The sequence below is a fragment of the Betta splendens genome, chromosome 10 (assembly GCF_900634795.4).
Source record: "Betta splendens chromosome 10, fBetSpl5.4, whole genome shotgun sequence".
Taxonomy (NCBI): Eukaryota; Metazoa; Chordata; class Actinopteri; order Anabantiformes; family Osphronemidae; genus Betta; species Betta splendens.
The window spans coordinates 15,093,996-15,116,090 of NC_040890.2; the positions used below are offsets into that span (position 1 = coordinate 15,093,996).

Sequence of the window (22,095 nt, forward strand, 5' to 3'; positions counted from 1 at the left end):
AAATATGTCCCAGTTCCTCCGATTTAACTGTGTCTGTGTAAATGTCACGTCACGGCTCCAAAGCAGGGTGTCGTCATTTGGAAACCCTTCAGTTAATGTTTAGGTTTTTGCCAAATAAGATTTATCAATTTACAAACACTCTCATAATGCATTTGATGCTGATGTGGTCCTGCTCCTGCAGGGACAGCAGGACCAGTCACTGGTAATAAGGCCTAATATAACAGTATATAATGTACAATAACGTTCAACAGGTGACAAGCGTCCCTCTACTGAACAGCGTGCTGTCTAGTGTAGGCGCTGTAGCTGGCGTTTGTGTTTCAGTCGGGTCTGCATGAGAGGGCTTGTGGAGCCCAGTTCACTTCAGCTTTGGGTAAATTGCGGAAATACTACAACAAGTTTAATCTGCAGGAGTGAACTGCTTCTAGTTATGAGTTAGCAAAGAAAAACAGAGCTGATGTGAAACAGAGCTTCCTTGTTCACCTCAGCTCATTGAAAAATCCCAGCATGAGAAAATGGTCTAGTGTGACAGGCTGGATTTCTAGGCTGGCAAACAGCATTATTATCATTCCTGGCCCCATTGTCAGCTCTCATTGAAATCTGCTGTCACGGACTGGAGCCTGATGCTAAGCAGGGCTGCTGGCCTCACTGCATGTGTCTATCTCTGTCTACATTCATATAGGCTGGCCAAAGTTGTGATTTAAGAAAGCAGAGGTGGAGGAAAAGAGAGACGGACAGAGAGAAACAAAAAAAATGAAAGCCAGAGAATAGTTGTTTTGGTCTTACAATGAACTAGTCACCCACCATGAAGTGAGAAAAAAAAAGACCAAACTCTCCAGAGGTCATCACTCATCCGGGTCCGGTGGAGCTAGACAGGTCTGTTTCCTCATCCTAATATTCCTTATGACAGACTGCCCATTTACACTGCTCCTCGCTGATCCTGCCATATCCATTTCAGGATGCAGGGATGAGTTGGCCCCAAACAACCAGCGGGAAAACCATTCCCTGTTCAAGCTGTGATGATGACGGTCAAAAGACTGATGGCCACATGCACTTCATGCTATACTGGTAAGCAATCAATGTTCTTGAATTGAATTGACATAATAAAAACACCAAGATCAGTCTCTAATTTTTCCAAATGATGTGTTGGTGTGAGGGAGATTATTAAAATGCTGGTTGGTTATGCTTTGAATAGCCTCTGTATGTAGAGGAGCACACAAGGTGTCCAGTCAAATCATGGGGAGTGTCAGCGCTCTGAAGACTGTCATTTATGGTGTGTTACTGAACACCGTGTCTTCAATAATATAACCAGCCTTTGCCCAACTCCTCTGATGTATAAATGATGAGTTCTCAAACACGAAAAGCTTCCGAGGAAAAACACCCTGTGCTCAGACACTAAAACAGCCACCGAACGCAAAGGTGCACAAGCAGAGCACTCAACACACAATCATTAAAACCAAGGCAAACTGTTTAGTGGAGAAGGACGTGAACGTCACACTCACTGTACACGAGTGTCACTGACGGAGCGATCTGACACAAGCAGCATCACTGGGCACAGGAAGGTTTCGGACTGGGTGGAAGCAGCATCTTTATCATCTCTGCTGGTGGAAGCAGGTCAATAGCATCATGTTGTGGTTACTACACAAGCATTTGTGAAACAGTGGCAGATACAGTTTTACACCAACCAGATCTGCAACAAAAGATGAAAAACTGCATAAAAACATTTTGGAAAAACTCACTTTACTTCACCTACTTTAAAAATTTCCACTTCATAAAGTGCAATAAACTTGAAATGTTTCACATTTGTGAGCATAATACCACACCCTATTAACTCCTACGATTAAATGACAAATGGAGTTCCCATTGAGAATATTAATTTGCACCTAAATCAGATTGTCATTCAGTTACTTCTTTTGGAGAATGGAAAAGTTTGACTACAAATCTAAAACAGGAAATTTCCCTCGCTGTGAAATAGATGACTATTATTAGTTTTGCAAAGGCTGGTTGCCATAGAGTAGAGTGTGTGTGTGTGTGTGTGTGTGTGTGTGTGTGTGTGTGTGTGTGTGTGTGTGTGTGTGTGTGTGTGTGTGTGTGTGTGTGTGTGTGTGTGTACATAAGCGACCAGTAGGGAAAGCTGCTCATTCAGACAGTAACCAGCACGGAATACAACCACTGATGCAATTAGAAGCTGGAGATAACTTTGGTTCTGGTGCTATATAAATACACAGAATTAAATTAAGTTCTTCACAAAGATCAAGGAAAAAGCTACAAGAAAGTTGCTCCCTTTGTGTCCACATACTGAAGAAGCAGGTGATATGATGACACCACACAGCCAAAGAAGAAGTTTAGGACTAGACGTTTCTCAGTGACTCGTTAGGACATGATATTTTGCCACAGCTCCTTCATCATTGTAAAATATATACAAATATTTTCAAGAGAAACAAATCCATAAGTATTTATTTTTAAATAGATGGTGTACTAATTTATGCTATTATGTGTTAAATTGCTATAACTTGCTTATTAAAAAAATAAAATAATTACTAAGTAAAAGAGAACAAACATAATTAAACACATACAATTCTTCAGCTACTAAATAAATTAACAGTTTGACAGGAAATCTTTTGTAAAATCAGCCTCTGTTTCCTTTCACAACATAGGTACAATATTTATTATGTTGCCATAGAGACTACAGTTCTGATGGACATACTTTGCTGATTAGAAACCTATGAAAAAAACAACACTGAACTCAGAACCTTTATTTCTGTGTACTTGTTTTCTTAACCCAAACACTGTGTTCAACACTGCTACAGTGAAACAGGAGGAATGGGGTTCACCGTGACGATCACCAAGAGCAGGAATGAAAGCGAAATAAAGTGAGGAAGCACGTCCTGACAACAGCAATCGCATGCATGTAAAGCCTGAATTTCACATGAAGCCATCTGTCAAAGACAAACATCCCTTTAGTAAAATGACAACATTTCTCAATCCGTCCCAGCAATTTATAAGCGTGCGGCTTGAATTATTTCCATTCTCCCTCAAGCTTGTGCAGCTGCCTCCGTAAGCTCCCTGGACCGGCATGAGGGAATATCTCCTCAACCCGATGATTCCCTGCAACTCATTGAAAGGGAAAGACAAATGATCCCTCCCGTGTTCCACCCCATCCAGAAAGGCATTTTGTCTACGTAATACAGAGCCAAGTACTGCGAGAAGTTTAAATGGGAAATGGGCACTGCTTTATTATGCTGCAGTGCCTTGAAATGAATGTGGATAATAGATATATTCACAGCGGTATTAATATCCTCAGAGTTCATCTTTTTTTTTTCTTCTCTCATTCTCCATTTTCTCTCTCACAGGCTCCAAAGTACTTTGCCCTTGGCTATGCCTTATACTAAATAGATTTATGAGAACATTTGTGTCATATTTCCTCTTTTCCCGGATTGTCAAGACAGATTGTCAGCGCACCACTGATTGAGTGGAATCACCACACAGACTTAGTTCCCATTGTCAGGCCCCACGTATTCATCTCTGGGGGGGGTTTAACAAGGCAAATTGGCCAATGACACTTCTCCCAAAGCTTTGCCGCTGCTATTAAGATGAGGTCAGACGTCTGAAAATAGTGGAGTCTGTGACTACATTTCAAATGGTTATAGTCTCGAAAACCAATATTACGTTTATGAATGAATGCATTTCCAGTGCAGTACATACTGCACCGTACATATATATATATATATATGTTTAATATTGACCAAAGTCGTCATCATGGAAGAATGAGTCATAAAGATACTAAGAGAATAATTCAGCCAGGAACAAAAGAAGGGAAGTGACTGGGAAATGGATTTGCACAGTTATAATCTGATCTGCAGTAATAATTTAAACCTTTAACTCCACAGCTGTAAAGTGAGTATTCAACAACCACTGTAGCTCATATACTCTATTGACAGAGCGCCTGAGAATCATGTCAGTGATCACTGATAAATCCTAACAAAATATCACTTTATTAAGGTAGTATGTAAAGAAAACTCCAGCCTCTTTCTCTCCTCGGCGTAGGTTAAAACACTTAACAACTCTTAAATAAATCAAATTGAGTTAAAGAGTTACTGCACATGAAATTTAGCCAATTATTGCTTCATTTACATTGCAAACAGTCAACAGTACTGCACCATATAAACACAGTAATGAGGCAGCAGACTGTAGAGAAATGAGCAGGAAATGCACCTTAGGAGCATCGATCCGCTGTCTGATGGGTTGGTACAGCGCACGTGTGCATGTTTAACCTGAGCCCATTCAATGATAAACTTCACACATAAATAATCCAGTGAATCATTTCAAAATCTGTACAAAATGCGATCACTCTCCGATGCAGGTTGAGTCAAGAGAAAACAGGTTCAGCGTCTATAAGCAACCATCAAACTTCTCATGTATCAGTATCCGACATGGCAGCAGCTACTGCTCCTGACAGACGGCTGAAGCTGTTGCAGGAGTCCTGAATAACCTAATGATTGTAAGTGAACACTTCCTATTTCTCCACTAAACCACGTGGCCTTGAAAACAAATACTGCTCTGCTGTTATCTTAACAACAAGAAGGAAAAAACGATTGTACTGGTGTCAAGACTGAACTTGATTCAGTGCTCACGATCAAGGTTAAAGATTGTACTATGACAACAAATACACTTCAATATGCTGTATGTGATATATCTGTCCGCAGGCTCCAGCCCTTTCAAAAGATTCAGAGTTGTGAGAGAGTATCTGTAGCACCACTTAACTGTCTGGAGGAAAGAAAAGTTCTTCTGTACCACAGAAAATACTGGCAGGATCTTGACCTTGTCTGTTCCTCAGGTTGTCATTTTACCGGCTTCCTTTAATCAGTGCTTTTGAAAGAAAGAGGAAGAGCAATGTTTTCTTCCCTTTCATGGCCCTAAAGGCAGCACAGACAAATCATTCATGAGAAGGCGCAAAGGAACAACAGTTAGTCATTTAATAATTATCCAATAAGTCCCATCAGATGGTTTGCTTCATAAAAGCGTTATGTGGCCCAACGTTGATGCATCTGAAAATTCACACAGCTGTTTGGAAACCATCTTATTATTTCCTGCTCATATTCCATTAAAGCTGCAGCGCACTGCCCTCCTCATCTGCGTCCGATCTGGAACATCTTCGTCACACAATCATTTGAATTCTAATTAAAAGCCGACCTCGATCCAGGTATTCAGAGAAAGGCTGAATCCTGAGAGAAAGGACGCTGTCCTCAGGGAACATCTCTGTGCTGGACTTGCTCAGTTATTGTTAACCTCTAGCTCCACCAGGCCACTTTCTGCTCTAAGCCTTCTGATGTCCTGTTAGCTTCATATACTGCTAATGTTGCTCTGCATCTAATACAAACAACACATTTTAATTTCATTACTCTAATATCAGTCACAATAGGACAATGACAATTAAGTCATCCTTCATTTATATATTATTAGACCTGTAAACATTAAAATATTATGTAAAACCATTATGGTAGATTTTATTGGTGGTGTTAAAATGAAATAAAAAATATAAAATAAATTTGCATTTTGCAAATTCAATTGTTTCAGAAACTGTGCACTGGGAGAGTCAGATTAGTGGTCAGGGAGTTATGGGAAATTAGGGAAATAATGAATTTCTTGGTAAATTATCCAGGTCTGAGCTGTAATAATTGACCAGCTCCCAAATAGTGTAGATGGCAGATTAATTACATGTAAATTCCCACGTCAGCAATCAACAATCAGAAATCACACACAAAATATTCTACTCAGAGAAGCACAGTGTGTTTATAGCCTTTTGTTTGGTTTGGTTTTTAGTCAAACACTGCTTTTATTCATTGTCTGCTTTACGGTCCTGACTGTTATTGGTTATAATATTAAAAATAAAACATCTATGCTCACTGTGAACACACGGACACAGGGTGAGGTTAAACAAACGTTAAATGTAAGAGTTTCGTTTTTTAGGTTAGTCCTGAGTTGTTTTTAAGTTTGTTCAGGGTTTTACTATAAAAATTTCCTTTTTAAAAAGAACATGAAAAAACAGAAAAAGGCCTCCAACTCTATGTGTTTTTGTTATCTGAGTGAATAGATTGAAATTTTTAGAAGCTCATCAATACAGATTTTAGCTATAACCGCTATTAATCATTCTGAGGTCACAGTAAAATACATTAAGTGTTACAGATGTTTCCTGATGAACTGGGCTGTGTCTACTTAGTTACAGTAATGTTATCGCTGCACTGTTACAGTATCTGGCTGAAAATCCCACTTATTGTACGTGTCGATCAGTGAAACACGAGCGGTTCGGCGCTTCCTCAGAGCAAGCTGTTCTTCCACTCGCCTCCTTAAATAGCTCCTCAGTCAATTAACTGGCTTCTCCTTGAAAAAAATCATACTTACGGACTGACAAAGTTGATGTAACTCAAAATGTGTGCATAAAGACATCCAAATATATACAAGCGCGATGACTATTCAGTCCACTTAAATAATGACAGACAGCCTCAGTCAAGTGCATAATTAGCTGAATTAGATTAAATAACCAATTACGAGGCTAACAAAGTAAATAAGCCTGCAGGGACTCCACCGAATGCTTGAGAATAGAATTAGAGTGGAATTAGTTTATTGACAGGCTGAATGACAGTGTGGCCAGACAAACAGTTCTTTTCCTGTCGCGAAGACGGAGAGCTAGCTGTCATTAAGCAACGAAATAGATTAGAGGTGAAAATGTGCTGGAAATCTACTAAAAGCAATGAATGCGCCGCTGTGTTAATCTGTGCAGTGTATGTAGGGAAACGTTTCAAGCGGCTGAATTTCCTGCTGTAGCGTTCCCCAGACTCTTCATCAGATGGTGAAGGCGGTTAAACCTTGTGTGGGGACTGTGACACATGTGTGAGACGTGCAGTACCTTTGCTGGCACTCTCCACGTGCTCCAGCTCATCTGCGAAGCCCATCATCTCCGGGTAATTCTCCTCGCACTTCTCAGCCAGGAAGTTAAGAAGTGTTGTATTCTGACTGACGGATTTGATGTCTCTCAGCTAAACGGGCATAAAAGAAAGGAAGTCATTCATTTGCCCAAATGTCTACACACACAATTACTCCAACCTTAAGGTGATGTACAGTATGTTGAATGGGCAGGAAATCAGATGTCACACATCAGAGAGTGAGAAGTCTACGTGACAGTCTATAGAAACGGCTGCTCAGGCCTATAATAAAGAGCATGCTAGCAGAGGATCACTGCTCCTGACACAAGTGCATGACAGTGGTTATGCGGAGACCAAACCTGGGCTAATGAAGGCATACACTGTGCAAACGCTGGTGTTAACATGAGCTCTGCAGTAGGAGGAAGGAGATTAAGGACAAAGTTAACATGTGTAGGGATTCCATTTGCTTTTTTGTTCATTATTACAGTTTAAAAATACAGTATAAAGCAAAAAAATGCTTCAGAAAATTTTTTCTGGCTTTTAAAATGCAGCCTCCATAGGTTTCTTTAGGATCTTTATATAACAGCCTCACTAATATAGAATTAACTGACATATTATGAAATGGTTCTTAATTGCAGCCCCTCGCTACCGTCGTACATAAAATTATACCACACCCATGGGAATAAAGCATCAGTGAGGCAGAGTTTGAATCAGGATACTACTGTACTAGTGTGTGTGTGTGTGTGTGTGTGTGTGTGGCTATTCATACACATAGGAAACGTGTTCCATATTCATTCCCCACTGTGATTGCCATGCTGTTTGAATGGCATGCTGGGAAAGCTAATTAGCACAACCCACCTCTGTGTACTCATACTGATAATATCTGTGCTGTAAACAGCTTGCAGTTGGACATGCCCACACATGTGCCCATGTACACACACACACACACACACACACACACACACACACACACACACACACACACACACACACATACAGTACACACACACACAATCAGAGGCGTCCCACCGACACACAACTATACAAAGAGACACACCCACATACTTTCATTAGACCAGCATCGATCATTTGTTCACGTTTGGTAATTACAATTTAAGTTCATGGATTTAAAATTTAAATGTGCTTGTAGTTGTACCCCAAACTGCCATTGCTGAACAAAGAAGTGCATCTCTGCTGTTTTGATTTGATTTGCTACCTCATACTAGCAATATCTAACGACAGGAGGGTGAGCTGGGGTAAATTTACCACAGTTATGCATATTCATAAAAACTATTTTCATATAAACCACAACTCAGAATGATGCAGCCCAGTGGTCCAGTATAAACTGCATCTCTACAGAGCGGCAGATTGTCCACTGCCTCGCTGGTAAAAACATGTTAATAATTCAGAGTGGGATCTTTAACCTGAACTAATCTGGCGCCTATGCCAGGGAGGGGGTGGATGCAATTTAGGATTTTATTGAGCGCAGACAGTTTACTTGGCAAAACCACATTGATTGGAGTAATACAGTGGTCATTAAAGTCATCACATGTAACTGGGAGCGTGCTAAATATCATTGACATAGAATGACTGGACCAAGAGCACAGAGCAGGCATATCCACCGCCTAATGAGCCTCAACTGCATCGCTGTGTGTAACCCTGATGACATCCCATCACTGCTTACAGTAATGAAGCTTTGATCATGCAGGTTTCTAATAAACACTGAATCATTACAAACACCATATCAAACTCTGATGGCTGTGTACATTAAAGGGAATCAGCCGGTGTCCGTGTCTGTGAGTGGAGCCCTACATCCAGCCCGCTGTGTGATACTGATATCACTATCACACTATCAGAGCCGGTGCAGGCGTCGGGCGACCTGCAGCCGGAGCTGCTGCATCTGAGCACGAGGACATGGGGCTGGTTTACGCCAGCGTCCAGGGCCCGTTTTATTCGGGTTGGTTCCTTATCCAAGTGTGCCGCAGAATAAAAATGAAAAGGCTTTAACTATCAGAGACAGACAGATTTCATATCCTCTGGTTAAAGAGCTTAGGCTACTTTCTAAGTTTTACTTCAAATATTTGACTTTTCACATGAGCTGCCTACAGTATGTGTCATCCTTTATTGTATTAACAGTATAACTGGATGTGAGGCGCATAAAGCTGCTCCAACAAACAAATCTGCTTATTTGAAGTAAATGTAAAAACAATGCTTCATTATTGTGCTGCTGAATCCCAAACAGCGATATCACTTCATCTTTCATAAGATAAAGTGCCTTGAGATGGATTCGGCTTAAATCCCTCGCTAGCGAGTGCATCGCATTACAACACACTGACTATATAAAGCAGGGAGGTGTATTATAGTTTTAATTAAAATTTCTTTGTCTAAAACAAACAATTAACACAACAATTATCCACCAAAAGAAGAAGAGTCAATGGGAATATAGAAGCCGCAGAGGAACAGAGGGATTGTGGGTAGTGATTGCTCAATTTAACTTTTGTTGCCGGAGCTGCAGACGAGCACATGTACAGTAGGTGAGTATGTGCAGTATGAACATATGGTATCAGCACACAGAAAACATGAGACAGTTATGTGAGCTGCGTGAACTGAATCTGAACTGGATGATAACGCCGTTTTTTCTAACACTAATCCCAGTCGAGGACGTTTCTGCGTTTTAAAAGCGGGGCACAAAGTCACAGTGATGACTGCCTTTTACAACGTTAAGTGTTCAAGTCTGTAGTGCACAACATAAATTGATCATAAATCATTGCCATGTGGTCTTTAATTATTAAACAGAGGCTGTGAATTTGTTTTTCTTTCATTATGACAGGAATATGGCCCAAGAGAAACAATATTTATTTGTTTTGCCTCAGACAGCAGATGGTTGTATCCATTTACCCAATATATTTCATTATGGAAATAGTCAACAGTGACTAAATTGTAATTTGCTTACATCTTATTCAGACTAAACTGTGGGGACACGGACTCCATTCTCCATTACTCCCTTACTCTCTTTAAAAGGTAGAGTGAATGTTCCCGGAGGAGTCGTGTCCTTGGCAGAACGAGGGGCTGGAGGTGGAAGGTGAAGGTGGCTCTGCCCGTGCCCTTCCCCATGCTGCTCATTCCCAACAGCCCCCTCCTCCCCTGATGAGGCCATTAGGTACCCTAGACCTGCCACCCAGGGGGCCATTTACTTGATTGACTAAAGTGAGAAAGCACACTTTTTTCTTGTCCATCAATAATGGCCCAATCAGCCCCCTGAGGCGTCGCCAGGCTCTGACACTCCACACTGATTCAGCGTGCCTGCTGGAATACCAAGGCGCACGGGACGCTGCCAAACCAGGCCCTTTTCACACATGAAGCCTGGACCTGTCTTCACTGTTTCCCTGCGCATCAGTTTTAACAGCAAATATCGGCCATATCAAAATATTTAAAGTAAAAAAACGGTTTTCCACCTCCTTTTATTTCGTCGTGGCAGTTCGCCGGACCACAGGCTGCGCTGGGGGGGGGGGTCCTGTTGCTGCTTGCTGCACGTACCGCTGTGATTTCTCCACACATGCTGGCAGCCCAAAACGTGCCCCCGGTCAAATCGCCATTTACATAAGACACCGAACGGCTGCCTGAGGTAAACAGCAGCGTGGCAACAAAGCTCACTGGGGTAAAACGAAATCATTCTGTGGTTGATTTTGTAGACGTAACTATGTTTTAGTCAAAAAAGATCAATGTTTAAAGCAAGAGACGTACTGTATCAGAGTTACAAAATTTATACAACTCAAACACTTTGTTGTTTTAAAATGTTAGCGGATTAAAAATATGTCAAATATCAAAAAAAAAAATGAAAGGCTGTTTTTGAGTTCTGACTTGAACTATAAAACGATTCGATTCCACTAATTCCTGTTCATAATAACAGCATCTCCTCCCAAATAGCAGCTTGCTGGGCCGTGTCGCGCTTGCGGTTGTGCTTCGGTGCCGTCATGCAACCCGAGCTCATGAGGCTGTTTTCAGTGTGACACCGGTGATACTGGGGCTGACAGTCTCCTCTCCCAGCTCTGCTTAAGGAATCCTTCTCTCAGAACACAGAGGAGAGGAAGCTCTCGTGTCGCTGCGTGTGTGTAGCTGCTTCAAGGGCTTTGTTGTGCTTAGTATAGCTGCGCCTGCACGGCTGCCAGTCCTCTCTTTCACACCTCTGCATGCTGTGATATTACCTGGCAGCAGACATGGATGCTGCCTTCGCTGGCTCAACATCCATGCCTCATAATGTTTGTTATTTATTTATCTTATTTGATTAGTGCTTAATTAGACAGTGGATTTATAACGTTTGGCATCGTCCTTCGAATCAACACCTTCAGAATCACCTTCCATATCGGTGCCGTCCGCGCTCCAGGCACGTGACGCTGATTTACCTTGCACAGGAAGTTGATGTTGAAGCCGAACGTCTGGGCGTTCCTCGAGCCGGCGTTCATGTAATTGCCCACCAGCAACACCAGCTCCAGGATTTTGCTGAAGCTTTCGCTCTTCTTCACCTCCTCGCAGGCGAACGTCACGTTCATGACATGCGGACGGATGTTATTTACCTGCTCCTCAAAGGTCAGCTTGAATATAATGCCGTTGAGACGTGGGCGTAGGAGCTTTACAGAACTCATCTAAGAGAAGGACGACAGCAGGCAAAGTTAAAGTAACTGCTAGTTTAGAGACATCACACACTATTATTCACAACTGACTGACAGTAAAATATAACTTCCATAATATGAGCAAAAGAAACTAAATCTAAAGCCATTTCCCATTAAGCACATTTACCTATTTAGAGTTCTTGGTTCCATATGAATGAATGAATTAAAACAAAGGCAATAAATAATATCACCTGCCTCATAAGGCCTTAAAGTGGAATCGCTGAGTTCAGAAATTAAGGGAAACAAGATAAACTAGCTGCTGAAATCAGAGGGAAATAAACAAATAGATGTTTGGCTGTGAGATTTGTGGCAAAGCAACAACCAGAGGCATTTTACAGATTACTGTATAATCTGGTGCTTGAAGGCAACCTTCAAATCCAGCCCATAATGTCCCATTATGTATTCATGTGTATGGGCACGTTGCCTGTCAACCCCCCCCACCACTCCCTCAGCTCAGACGTCTCCACCCACCTCCATTCCATGCTCATACATACTCATATTCATAAACACACACACCCTCCCCTCCCTCTCGCTGGAATTGATTTGTATATGTTATATATATATAATGCACCGGAATCACAGCGGAAGTGAGGGCGCAGGTGACAGCTCTGACAGGGAAAAGCTTGAACATGACTTATTTCCCAGGGGAACACAATAGCTCTGCATTGAAGAGCCGCTTCATCAAAGAGGGGGGGGGCGGTCTATAGGATCACTACGCTGGTGGGATCATGATGGAAGCTGCCACCAAACGCTTCCTCACGTCTCCTAAAAGGCACGGGTGCAGAAAATAACACGGAAGATGAACCGCATCTGTGACCTCGGGGTCGAGCTGAACATTCTTTTTTTCTGAGAGGGTGTGATGTAAAGGCGTGACCCTGCCGTACTGTAAAGTTTGAAGATACCACCTTCTTGTAAAGTGCTAGGCATTCACTTAGCGGTGGTGGATGGCAAGTGCAGTTAATTAAAAGGTAATTACTGCAGTAACTAAGTGGAAAGGTCAAAACAGCTTGATAGTGCACTTCCCTTCTTCTACAAGTGATTTACTGCATAACCCTGCCCTTAATCATCATTAATGGTGGGTGCCTTCCCAGTAAGAACACAGTGCTGGGGAACATGTGGTAGCGAAACCCTAAAATTAATAAATAAATGGATTTATATCAAAACCCTTTCTAATTCTGGATTGTGCATTAAAGTTACACCACTGTGTTAATTGTTTACCTTCTCTCTTACTGTACAGTTGGGCGTTACACAATATCTGGTGACTGAAAACCGATTACTTCCTTTACAGCTTACACGCAAGCTTACAGGACGTCAGCCGTTTCAATGTAAATCCATTGGAGGACTGGGATACTTCACCAAAATGCTTGGCGGAAGCTGCACGCGTTTCCAAGAACTTTATTACAGACAGGATTCGTAGCCTTAGGGTGTGATTTTATCATGAGACATCATTGGCAGCTGATGTCAAAATACGGCATTCACTGAGCTCTTGATGCTGAATTCTGATCAAAAACGACTGAGCAGTTTCTCACTGAAGTCCAAAGTACTTTTAAACTAAACATAGACCCTGTCATTCTGACGCTGGGAAACAGAATTCTGACTTTTAGTTTTGTTATTAAATATGCCCTTTGCATAGATAGATGCTTTAATTAAACATCGCCACAACTCTTTGGGAGGCATCCCTATAAATTATACATTTCTAAATTTCCCGGTCCTAAATTAACCACTGTTCAAAACCTGCTGTAGCAGATTCCCCACTTAGCCCTGCTAAATAAGCAATTAAACACAAACAATGGTGAGTAAATGGTCTGTGTGAGGTGTGCAGCACCTTTAAAAGTTATTTTATCAAATATGCACGCTTTCCAGTTCCTGCTGTAACTATTAAAGTCTGGGGACATGATTGTGCTGCTGTGTTGTGTCTTGGGGCAAGGCAGAAAGCACCAGGAAACCATACTCACCACAATACCAAATTGCTCCGACTCCACTAGCTCTTCATATTCACCCTTTAGTTCCGCTAGAGCATTAAGCTCTTTCTGCTCCGGCAGATTCTTTATCAGGTTCTACAAATGGGACACACACACAGATACAGTTAATGCAAATCTCATTTTCTGTCCACGTCAGGATAAAAATCACCTCACGGACAAGATGACAAGGTATCTTACACAGTGGGAGTCCATACAGGCAAAGAGAGGAGCTGCTGAGTGAGGCCCTATTCAACTTACCTGCTTGGCTGAGAGTCTGGAATAAACACTTGATAGAAAAGCTTTAATCATATCAGCCAATGCAAGTGTTGAAGTAGCACCTGAACCTGTGCCCCTGGATGCATATTTGTAAAGCCAGGGAAACACGCGGCTCCGTGCATCACCAAGCGCATTGTACAGAGAACATTTATCATCCCTTATATTTGCCTTTAATTAGACTGTGTTTCTGTCCCACTGTGGGGAAGCGCTGCTGATGCTCTGGCAGGAGAGTAAGTAGATATGGTCACATAATCACGGCCACTGCTGGCTCTTATTGGCAATTACCAAACATGTCAGGCACCTTCAGATAACCAACCTTCTACTCTATCACCTACATTGCCTTGCAATTATCTTAAAAACACATGCAGTGGGTTTAACATTAATTTACTGTGTCCTTTTCCACTTGCGGGAGCAGACGGAGAGGAGGATGCTGCCCGCGATAAGGTTGAAGATTAAGGTGGAGATGAGGATGATAATGGGAGGGTTTGTGTTTTCTGTAAATGTTAATTGTTTGTGTGAAGGTCATTCAATTTAATAACACTGACCACAGCGACTTCTCCTCGCTTTCACCCGGAGGAGGAGAGGAGGAAGAGGTGCCCTTTCCCAGGTCTTCACAAGGCTTCCTTCCTCATTAGCTCCCTAAATGTATTCAGCGGGAGCAGACTGGCACGGGGTCACGTGGCCATATGGAAACCCAGACAGGGAAACCAGAGCGCACACTCTGCTGCTCGGCCACGGGCCTGGCTGACCACTCTATAGACCTCAGCAGTCATCGCGGCACCACGGCCGGAGTCTGCTGCTCACTAATGATGACATATCTGTCCTTCCCTCGGGGAATTCAGCAATAAAAAAAGTAAGCCATAATGCAAGTCCTGGCATTCTTGTTCAGGAGGGAGCCATTATATCAAATGCTGCTTGCTTTTGCTGAAGCTCCAATTAGGGTCTGTGGCAAGCGATGGTGCCTTGATAATGAAGGATTCTGATCATATCAGCAGAAGCCTAAAGGATTGTTGATGGTGTAAAAAACATCAGTGTAATTGGAATAGCAAGGATTGAATTGGAGCTAAACGATGACTGTGCACAAATTTCCAATGGATGCACAGTAGTTACACGCAGCTGATTGCAGCTAATTACTCACTACTGGCCTGTGAAATGACCTCATGACTAAAAAAAAACAAACACAAACTGGTTCTTGACATGTACCTCATGATTTCTCATTCATGGACTACAATCACTTATTATAACTCACCAATAGTCAGACATTATGACGCGCCAGCCTGTGATGGAGAGAGCAGCAGTGTGTGGTGTGGACGCATTAGCATTTATATCGCTGGTCCATTAACAGCAACACTGTGTCAAAAAACAGGCTGCTCTTCTCTCGTATTGTTTCCCAACCACTTAGTAATAATTAGGGGAACGCTTTTTCTCGTATACATATGTTTTTCAGCGCCTTTCAATCTGAGTACAGTTTGTTTTGCTGCGGTAACAGGGAAGGCGGCCTTGGCAGAGTCAAAGGCGTTTCTAATGCTGAATGTCTCCTTCCTCGGTGAAGCTGTGCATTAAAACAGGCTAGTAAGTTAGGCACGATGACGTGCTGCAGACAAAGACACATCCTGCAGAAGCGGAGCTCTTTGTAATGACTGTATGTGAAATAATAGCACTGAACTAGACAGCAGCTAAACATCACAGAAGACGAAAAGGCAATGGAATCAAATCCACCTTGAGCTTGTCATTTCATTCGTCTGTCATCTTGTTAATTATCAGAAACCCCATGGCGCACAATTGACACAAAGGCAGCTCCATATGTGTGGCAATGTGGGAGACTGTGTGATGATGCTGGGCCAGACTCTGCACCACAGGCCACCAGACACACACAGCAGACTAGGAGAGATTACTGGAAGTATTCTAGCAACACTACACATTCATTTACCGCCACGGGCAGAGATGAAGGTGCTGCATATCAGTACGTGTGCCAAGATACAGCAATCCACCAACAAAACCCCAAACACTGACAGCACAGTTCGGCTGTTGGGGTTAAACCTCACAAATCCTGCTTAGTATTTTCTGGTGGAAAATAAAAGCAGATTGTAACCGAATGCGTAAAAACGCCCAAAACATGGTAACTATACATACACCATAAATCTACTGTTAGGACCTAGACGGGGGAAAACACACTCCTAGCTCCTTTCAACATCTGACTCAAATGGGAGAATACTATACATGCTGCATTTCAGATCTGCGTTCCTTCAAATCCAAACATTTATGGCCTTAAATCTTCCTTGACTTCCTATTGCTGTTAGGTCTCAACGGCCATTGATGATGAATATACAATATTTCTATGTGATCCCACAGGTTTCTACTATCAATCAATCACGTGCTCAGTTTGACAAATCAGAATCAATAATTATTTTTCGAGGCCAGCTGGAGTCCAAGGACATATTCACTTCCAGAATGAAATCCCGTTTGTTTGAATACGGGTGAGTGAGCAATGCGAGGTCCAGTGCAGACGGAGCACAGAGCACTGCTGCTGGTTGTTATCCTGCTCTGAATCTGATCCGGATATCGCTGCGCACAATAGTCAATCAATTTATCATAGATTTACCGTCTGCCGGCTGACGCATACACTTAGAGCCTCATTACGCAGTTGCAGGTGTTTTCCCCTCACAATTAGTGGAGGTTGCGCATTTCAGGGCTTTAAGAGAAAAGCAATGAATAAATAACTGCAGTTTAAATAGTAAAAATAACCCCAACTACTACTACTTCTCGGACTCTGACAGGTCTGTATCTGAGGAACGGAGGTGGTTGCAAGGGTAAAGGAGGGTGTACAAGTAATGAGATACAGGTTACGGTTCACTAAACATTTGTAGAGGATGACAGTATCTGTAGGGCTTTCACTGCCATACTTTGATCTCTGCTGCTGTCAACCAGCTTCCAGTGAAACAAGTTCACAGTTTTACAGCCTCGGCAAAGCCAAGCTAAGCTAATACCGTTTAAAACCGCCACGCTGCACAGCAGATGCTATGGCTCTCAGAATGAAAAATATATTTGATATTCAGAATAGAACAACGTACCGTCTTTTTAAATTCTAAATTAAACCATACATATATATCTTCACCTTAAGACATCATGAGATGTGTTGATCAATAAGACCTTTCTCAATAAAGTCTTTATTAAGCGGATGAAGTAGAAAACAGGGAGATGATGTCATACAGAGGATCTGAGTAAAGCGTGTTTCTCTGTGGGAGGTCTACTCCAAGGACAGAACACGAGCCATGTTTGCCATGTGCTTGACAGATGTGATTTTCTCATTTTAATTGATTTTTCTGATCGGTTGTGGGAGGCAGAGACGCGCGTGGTAATCTGCCAATGCTTTGTGATGAAGAGCAACGTGGAATTGCCATCTCCCCGCCGTGACACCTCAGCAGGCTCCCCACCTGGCTCATGGCAAAGCAGTGAAGGCTTCAGTTTGAATCAATAACAAACTAACAGACAGACGAGGAGCGTTCTCAGCATCCCACAAGGCTCACTTCCCCAAAGCAGCGCCCGACTGTTCCAAAAAAGACATTATGTGCAATTTCAACAGGTTTAGTTTCTCCGAACTAATCTTACGAGTCAAAAGAGAAAACATTACATTTGCACAATAGTCGGCGAGTGTGGACTGCAGTTGTCTCAAACAAAAGGTTATCATCACACACCTGCAGACTCAGCCTGTGAAACAGAGGCCCAGGCAGTTTTGCGTCTTATTCACAGCCTCATTTTCAGTGACTCATTTGATCTGGTAAAGCGTTCATTAATATAGGATGACATTTTAAACACATCATATAAACATGAAGGGAATGACTTAAAAAATGCCGAGAACAAAACAAACAAATCTCGTCTCAAAGGTAACCAAGCTGAACAATGAACATCACTCATGCAGCCTGTTGTAGACTTAAGGAATCTACACTTTTCTGTACGAGGCAAAGCGCACAAACACCTCAAAACTACACTGACAGACTGACAGGCAACAAACTGAGTGTGACAGATTCTAAAATCGCATTACACTAAATGAGAAAAGCAGTCTCAGAGAAAGACACAAACACGGTGGAAGAGGGGTGAGTGAGAGGGGGGAGAGAGTCGGAGTGAGATAGACGAGGGAGGGATTAATTTGAGGGCCGGGGCTGGAAACCCTGACAGACTCAGTGTGACATTGAATTTCTTTTATAAGGAAATATGGAGGATTTTGTTGTTGTTGTGCACACCTGAGAACGTGCATCTACCGCGAAACGTGTCAGGCAGCATTACGGAAAAAATTAACAAGGCAAATAAAGAGTCCATACTGTGTGGAAAGCAAAAATATAATCAGAAACAGATGGAGACCCGCAGGTAAAGGGATGCGGGGAGAGAGACAGAGAACAAAACAGAGACAGGTCTGTTGTGAAAAGACTGTCGTTACATTAATAAACCTCGCAGAACTGAACTGAAAGGACTCTGCTTTAAAATGCAGGTGCACAAAAGGGTGTGAACTCGGCAGCCGCGCGTCGCGTCCTCTCTCATTTGTGAATATTCCCTTTCTTTTTTATGACACGGTCGTTCTAATGGAGCACTAGTTCATGACGAGGCTGTCAATCAAAGGCGCAGACGAACAGAGCTAGCATGCAAAACAATAATATAAATTAATTTGTTTGTGGCGTCTGCTGCCTGTGAGTGTCTTTTTGAGTGATGTGCCATCTGTCATAGGAACACAGACACAGAGCTGGAGAGCCAAAACAGAAAACACATTTCTGCTCGCTTAAGAAAATGCAGCTCCCCGTGCGCCTGAGGACAAGCTGCATGGGCTCCACCTAATCAAAATTTAACTGTTGTTCTGTGTTGTGTGTGAACTCGCCCGTGCACGCACGCACGCACACGCGTGTGCCTTTAATCAATAATCAACCTGAGGACAGAGGGCCGCGCCCGGACCCCGTGGCTGCAGATCAGCGCCGTGGTGATGATGGGTAGAAAGAACATGCGGCATCTCGGGTCCTGGCCATCGCTTTCTGAGGAACATTCGATGCCGCGTCTCCCCTCGCTCGCGCCTGCGTTCTTTATTCAACACTTCCCCTTTTCTGTCTTATTTTTCCCGGCCCCCAGATCAGCATAATGTATTTCACATTTCATTGTTAAATTAGCATTTGATGCAGACAAGAGTTATGTGCTGGGTGCCAAAATAAACCACAATTAAGCCCAAGGGGGACCCCGTTCCTGCTGCTTAAGCTGTAATCCAACAGGCCCGATGCGCAGCCATACTTATCGCTTTGCCCCACATGTGCACTTTTAAACCATGCAAATGGCTCCCAACAATGTGTGCCAGGCTACGGCGCTCACCTGTTGTTACAGTCGGAATAAAAGGCCGGCCCGGCCACTGCCAGACCCTGCAGCCAACCACGTGTAATGACGGGCGCATGCATATGGATGAGCGTGGCGGCGATCGGGGTGATTGACAAGCGAGATAAACAATAATAACAAGCAAGGCCGGCACGAAAGGCTCCTGTAAAACCTGGCGGAAAGGTTGTTGCCATGGCGAGGTGAAGCAGCGCGAGGCCAAACGCTGACGGCGCCGGGGCTCAGCATGCGCGCCTCTTCGGCGAGCGTCAGGAATCCGTGTGAAAGAATTAAACTCACATCTAGACAGTAAAAAGCCCGAAAAGTAACATTTTAAAGTTGTGGCGGCTTTCATTGTAACAGACGTATTAAACATTAATTTAGAAGCAAACTAGCCCAATTACAGGGTTACAAAATATACTAATAAAAACTAGGTCGGAGCGTTTTAGCCTGAGTTATGGCTGCAACAGTGCGAGGAACAAAAGGCGAGCGTGGTCATGTGCAGGAGGAAGGGCCAAACGGGCCCATGCTCAGACCCAGACTAGCCCAGACAGATGGGTTAGTGCTTCTGATCTGGCACCGGCTGCACCGGCGGAAGTGATGGTGACGGAGTGTGATCACACTGTGTGACGGACGCTGCATGACGACATCCAAGAAGAAACCATTAACTCACAGAACGGCACATAATGGCGAAATTAGGCTCCGCCAAAGAACATGAAGACCGGCCATATAAACACTGGCAGCGCTTAAACAAAATAAATGAGTTTGGATCAGGTGGGGTCCAGCGCGTGTGGGCCAGGCCTGGCCGGAACCTCGCAGCGAGTCTGCACAGACACAGTGTTAAACACCAGGTTCCACAGGGTTCTGAGACGACACTGGATGAGCGCAAAAGGTAAAGATGTGGCGTTGATACGAATGGCTGATGATGCCACAATAATATTACAGATTATTGCATCTTATTAAAATGATGTCCACACTTTCCTGTTGAATTTAAATACAAGCAATGTTGGACACTTCCCTCCACCCCTTTGATATTCTTAATAATGCATTTTCCACACAACATGCAATACAAATTACAAATGAACAGTGGTGGTGCACTGTTAGTCATTAGCTTTTCCTTTTGAAAAGGAGATGGGGTAATATAAAATACACTGGCAGACATTAAACATTAAGAAGCCACTCTGATATTCTGCAGAACAAGCCCCCAGGGCCAAATCATCTGCTGACGAGCGTTAGCTCACCACACACCAAAAACTGGGCGTGCTTAAACATTTAGTGATGACTCCCTCATTTGGAGCGGCGCGGGGCGTTTTGGGCGGCGGTGGGGAAGAACCAGCCCACAAACCGCTTTACAGCTGGTCCGTCTCCGTCGAACACCGCTCCCTCTTCAAATACACGCAAAATAGATTATAGGTGCAACGCAGGAAATTAATATGGTAATAGACCAACAACGCATGTGCCAACCAGGCAACGGCACAGCAACAACAGCAACGAAAAGTGGGCAGAAAAGGGAAGATGCTCTGAGTACAGCTGCTAAGCATTAATCTAAATACATGGAAACCAAGGCCACTTAATCCCTCCTATTGTAAGCGAGAAATCTTCATAAGCACATCTTGGGACACGCTTCCTCTTGGAGAGTAAACACGTGTGTGTGCTGCAACAGTAACGCTGTCGGGCGCTTCAGCCTGACGCAGCATGAAGGGGGGTTCTGCAGTGCGGCCTGGTTCATTCGGGCCTTAATGTACTGTGGGTTTCCAGCCAGCTTGAAAAAGCAATCTCAGGGAAACATCTTGTCACTGCACTGATGGAAGGCGTTTGCTTTACTGTACGTACAGTAACGTGCTACGACTAATGCCGGTAAAATAGTTAACACCGTCCAGCGTGTGAACGCTCACCGGGGTTTAATGCTGCCTATAGACTGGTGAAATCACTGCAGGAGAAATCTGGATACAAAACAAGACAAGACATGACCGCGGCCCAAACTGCAAAAATATGCTGCATGTAACAATGACTCTGCAAAAACAAATAGCTGCCAGTGATGCTAATGGATGCTGTAATAGGACACTGTGCAATTATGCTCTCAGCCTCTTACATCATTGCAACCTTGCAGGTGAACTATTATGAGCGACCACCTCCGTGTGCACCAGTTGATTACACCATAAACTACTCACGTTTGCAAGTTCTTATTAATAATCTGGGCATTGTTTGGCCTCCTTGTGCTGCCTTGGCAGGAACCGTAGGGGCATGGGACCAAATGCCATCATTATGCTAGTTAAGCCTCCTCCCTGGGGCAAAGAGGCTACGGCTGAGTTCTGGCGAGGCTGAAACACCAGAGGAGAGTCAAGTTAAGTCAGCGATGGCAAGGTCACGGCAGCCACGGTGTGTTTCGGCGACGAGAGCGAGGGAGAATGATTGCTTTAGTCAGGGTGTTAAAAAACAACAACTACAGGGAGGTTGGAGGTCCTGCAGCGCCGAGCTAAATGCAAACACAATGCAACCAGGCCCCTGAAGCCCGGAGCACACGTGCCCGACTCTTTCCCACACAAACAAGGTCTAGCCTCTCCTTGCTATTTCTGCTGCCAGCCAACAATAGCGACGAGAGGCTTTGTCAGGCTGTCAGCCCTTTAAAAGCAGGCCTCTGCCAAGCTTTCTGGGGCTCAATCTGTTTTCACTGAGCCAACGTTCATTATTGTCTTTTATTGTCCTCTTCATCTCATTGTTATACATGGTACGGCAGCAGGGCGTCTCTGATGTCCCTGTGAATTTGATGAAGCTGACCTGATACAGCGAAGTGACCTCTGTCCACCCGCACAATGAATATTGTAGGCAAATGAGATGGAGAGACGGCGTCTGGACGAGAGACGGACGGCGAGCAGGCGACCGCGCGCGTACAAGGACCTTACGCGCATTTACCGTTGGGATGAT

At 43.5% G+C, this 22,095-nt stretch overlaps 1 protein-coding gene across 12 annotated transcripts in view; it reads right to left on the minus strand.

The window, feature by feature from the left end:
* diaph2 (diaphanous-related formin 2) overlaps positions 1 to 22,095 on the minus strand; it is a 279,374-nt gene that overhangs the window by 94,619 nt on the left and 162,660 nt on the right. For all 12 annotated transcript variants that reach the window (XM_029164826.3, XM_029164824.3, XM_029164823.3 and 9 more), the window contains 3 exons: positions 13,546 to 13,647; positions 11,324 to 11,563; positions 6,905 to 7,034 (listed from right to left, as the gene is read on the minus strand). In XM_029164826.3, the coding sequence (XP_029020659.1) occupies positions 6,905 to 7,034; positions 11,324 to 11,563; positions 13,546 to 13,647 (472 nt within the window). The remainder of the gene's footprint in view (positions 1 to 6,904; positions 7,035 to 11,323; positions 11,564 to 13,545; positions 13,648 to 22,095) is intronic.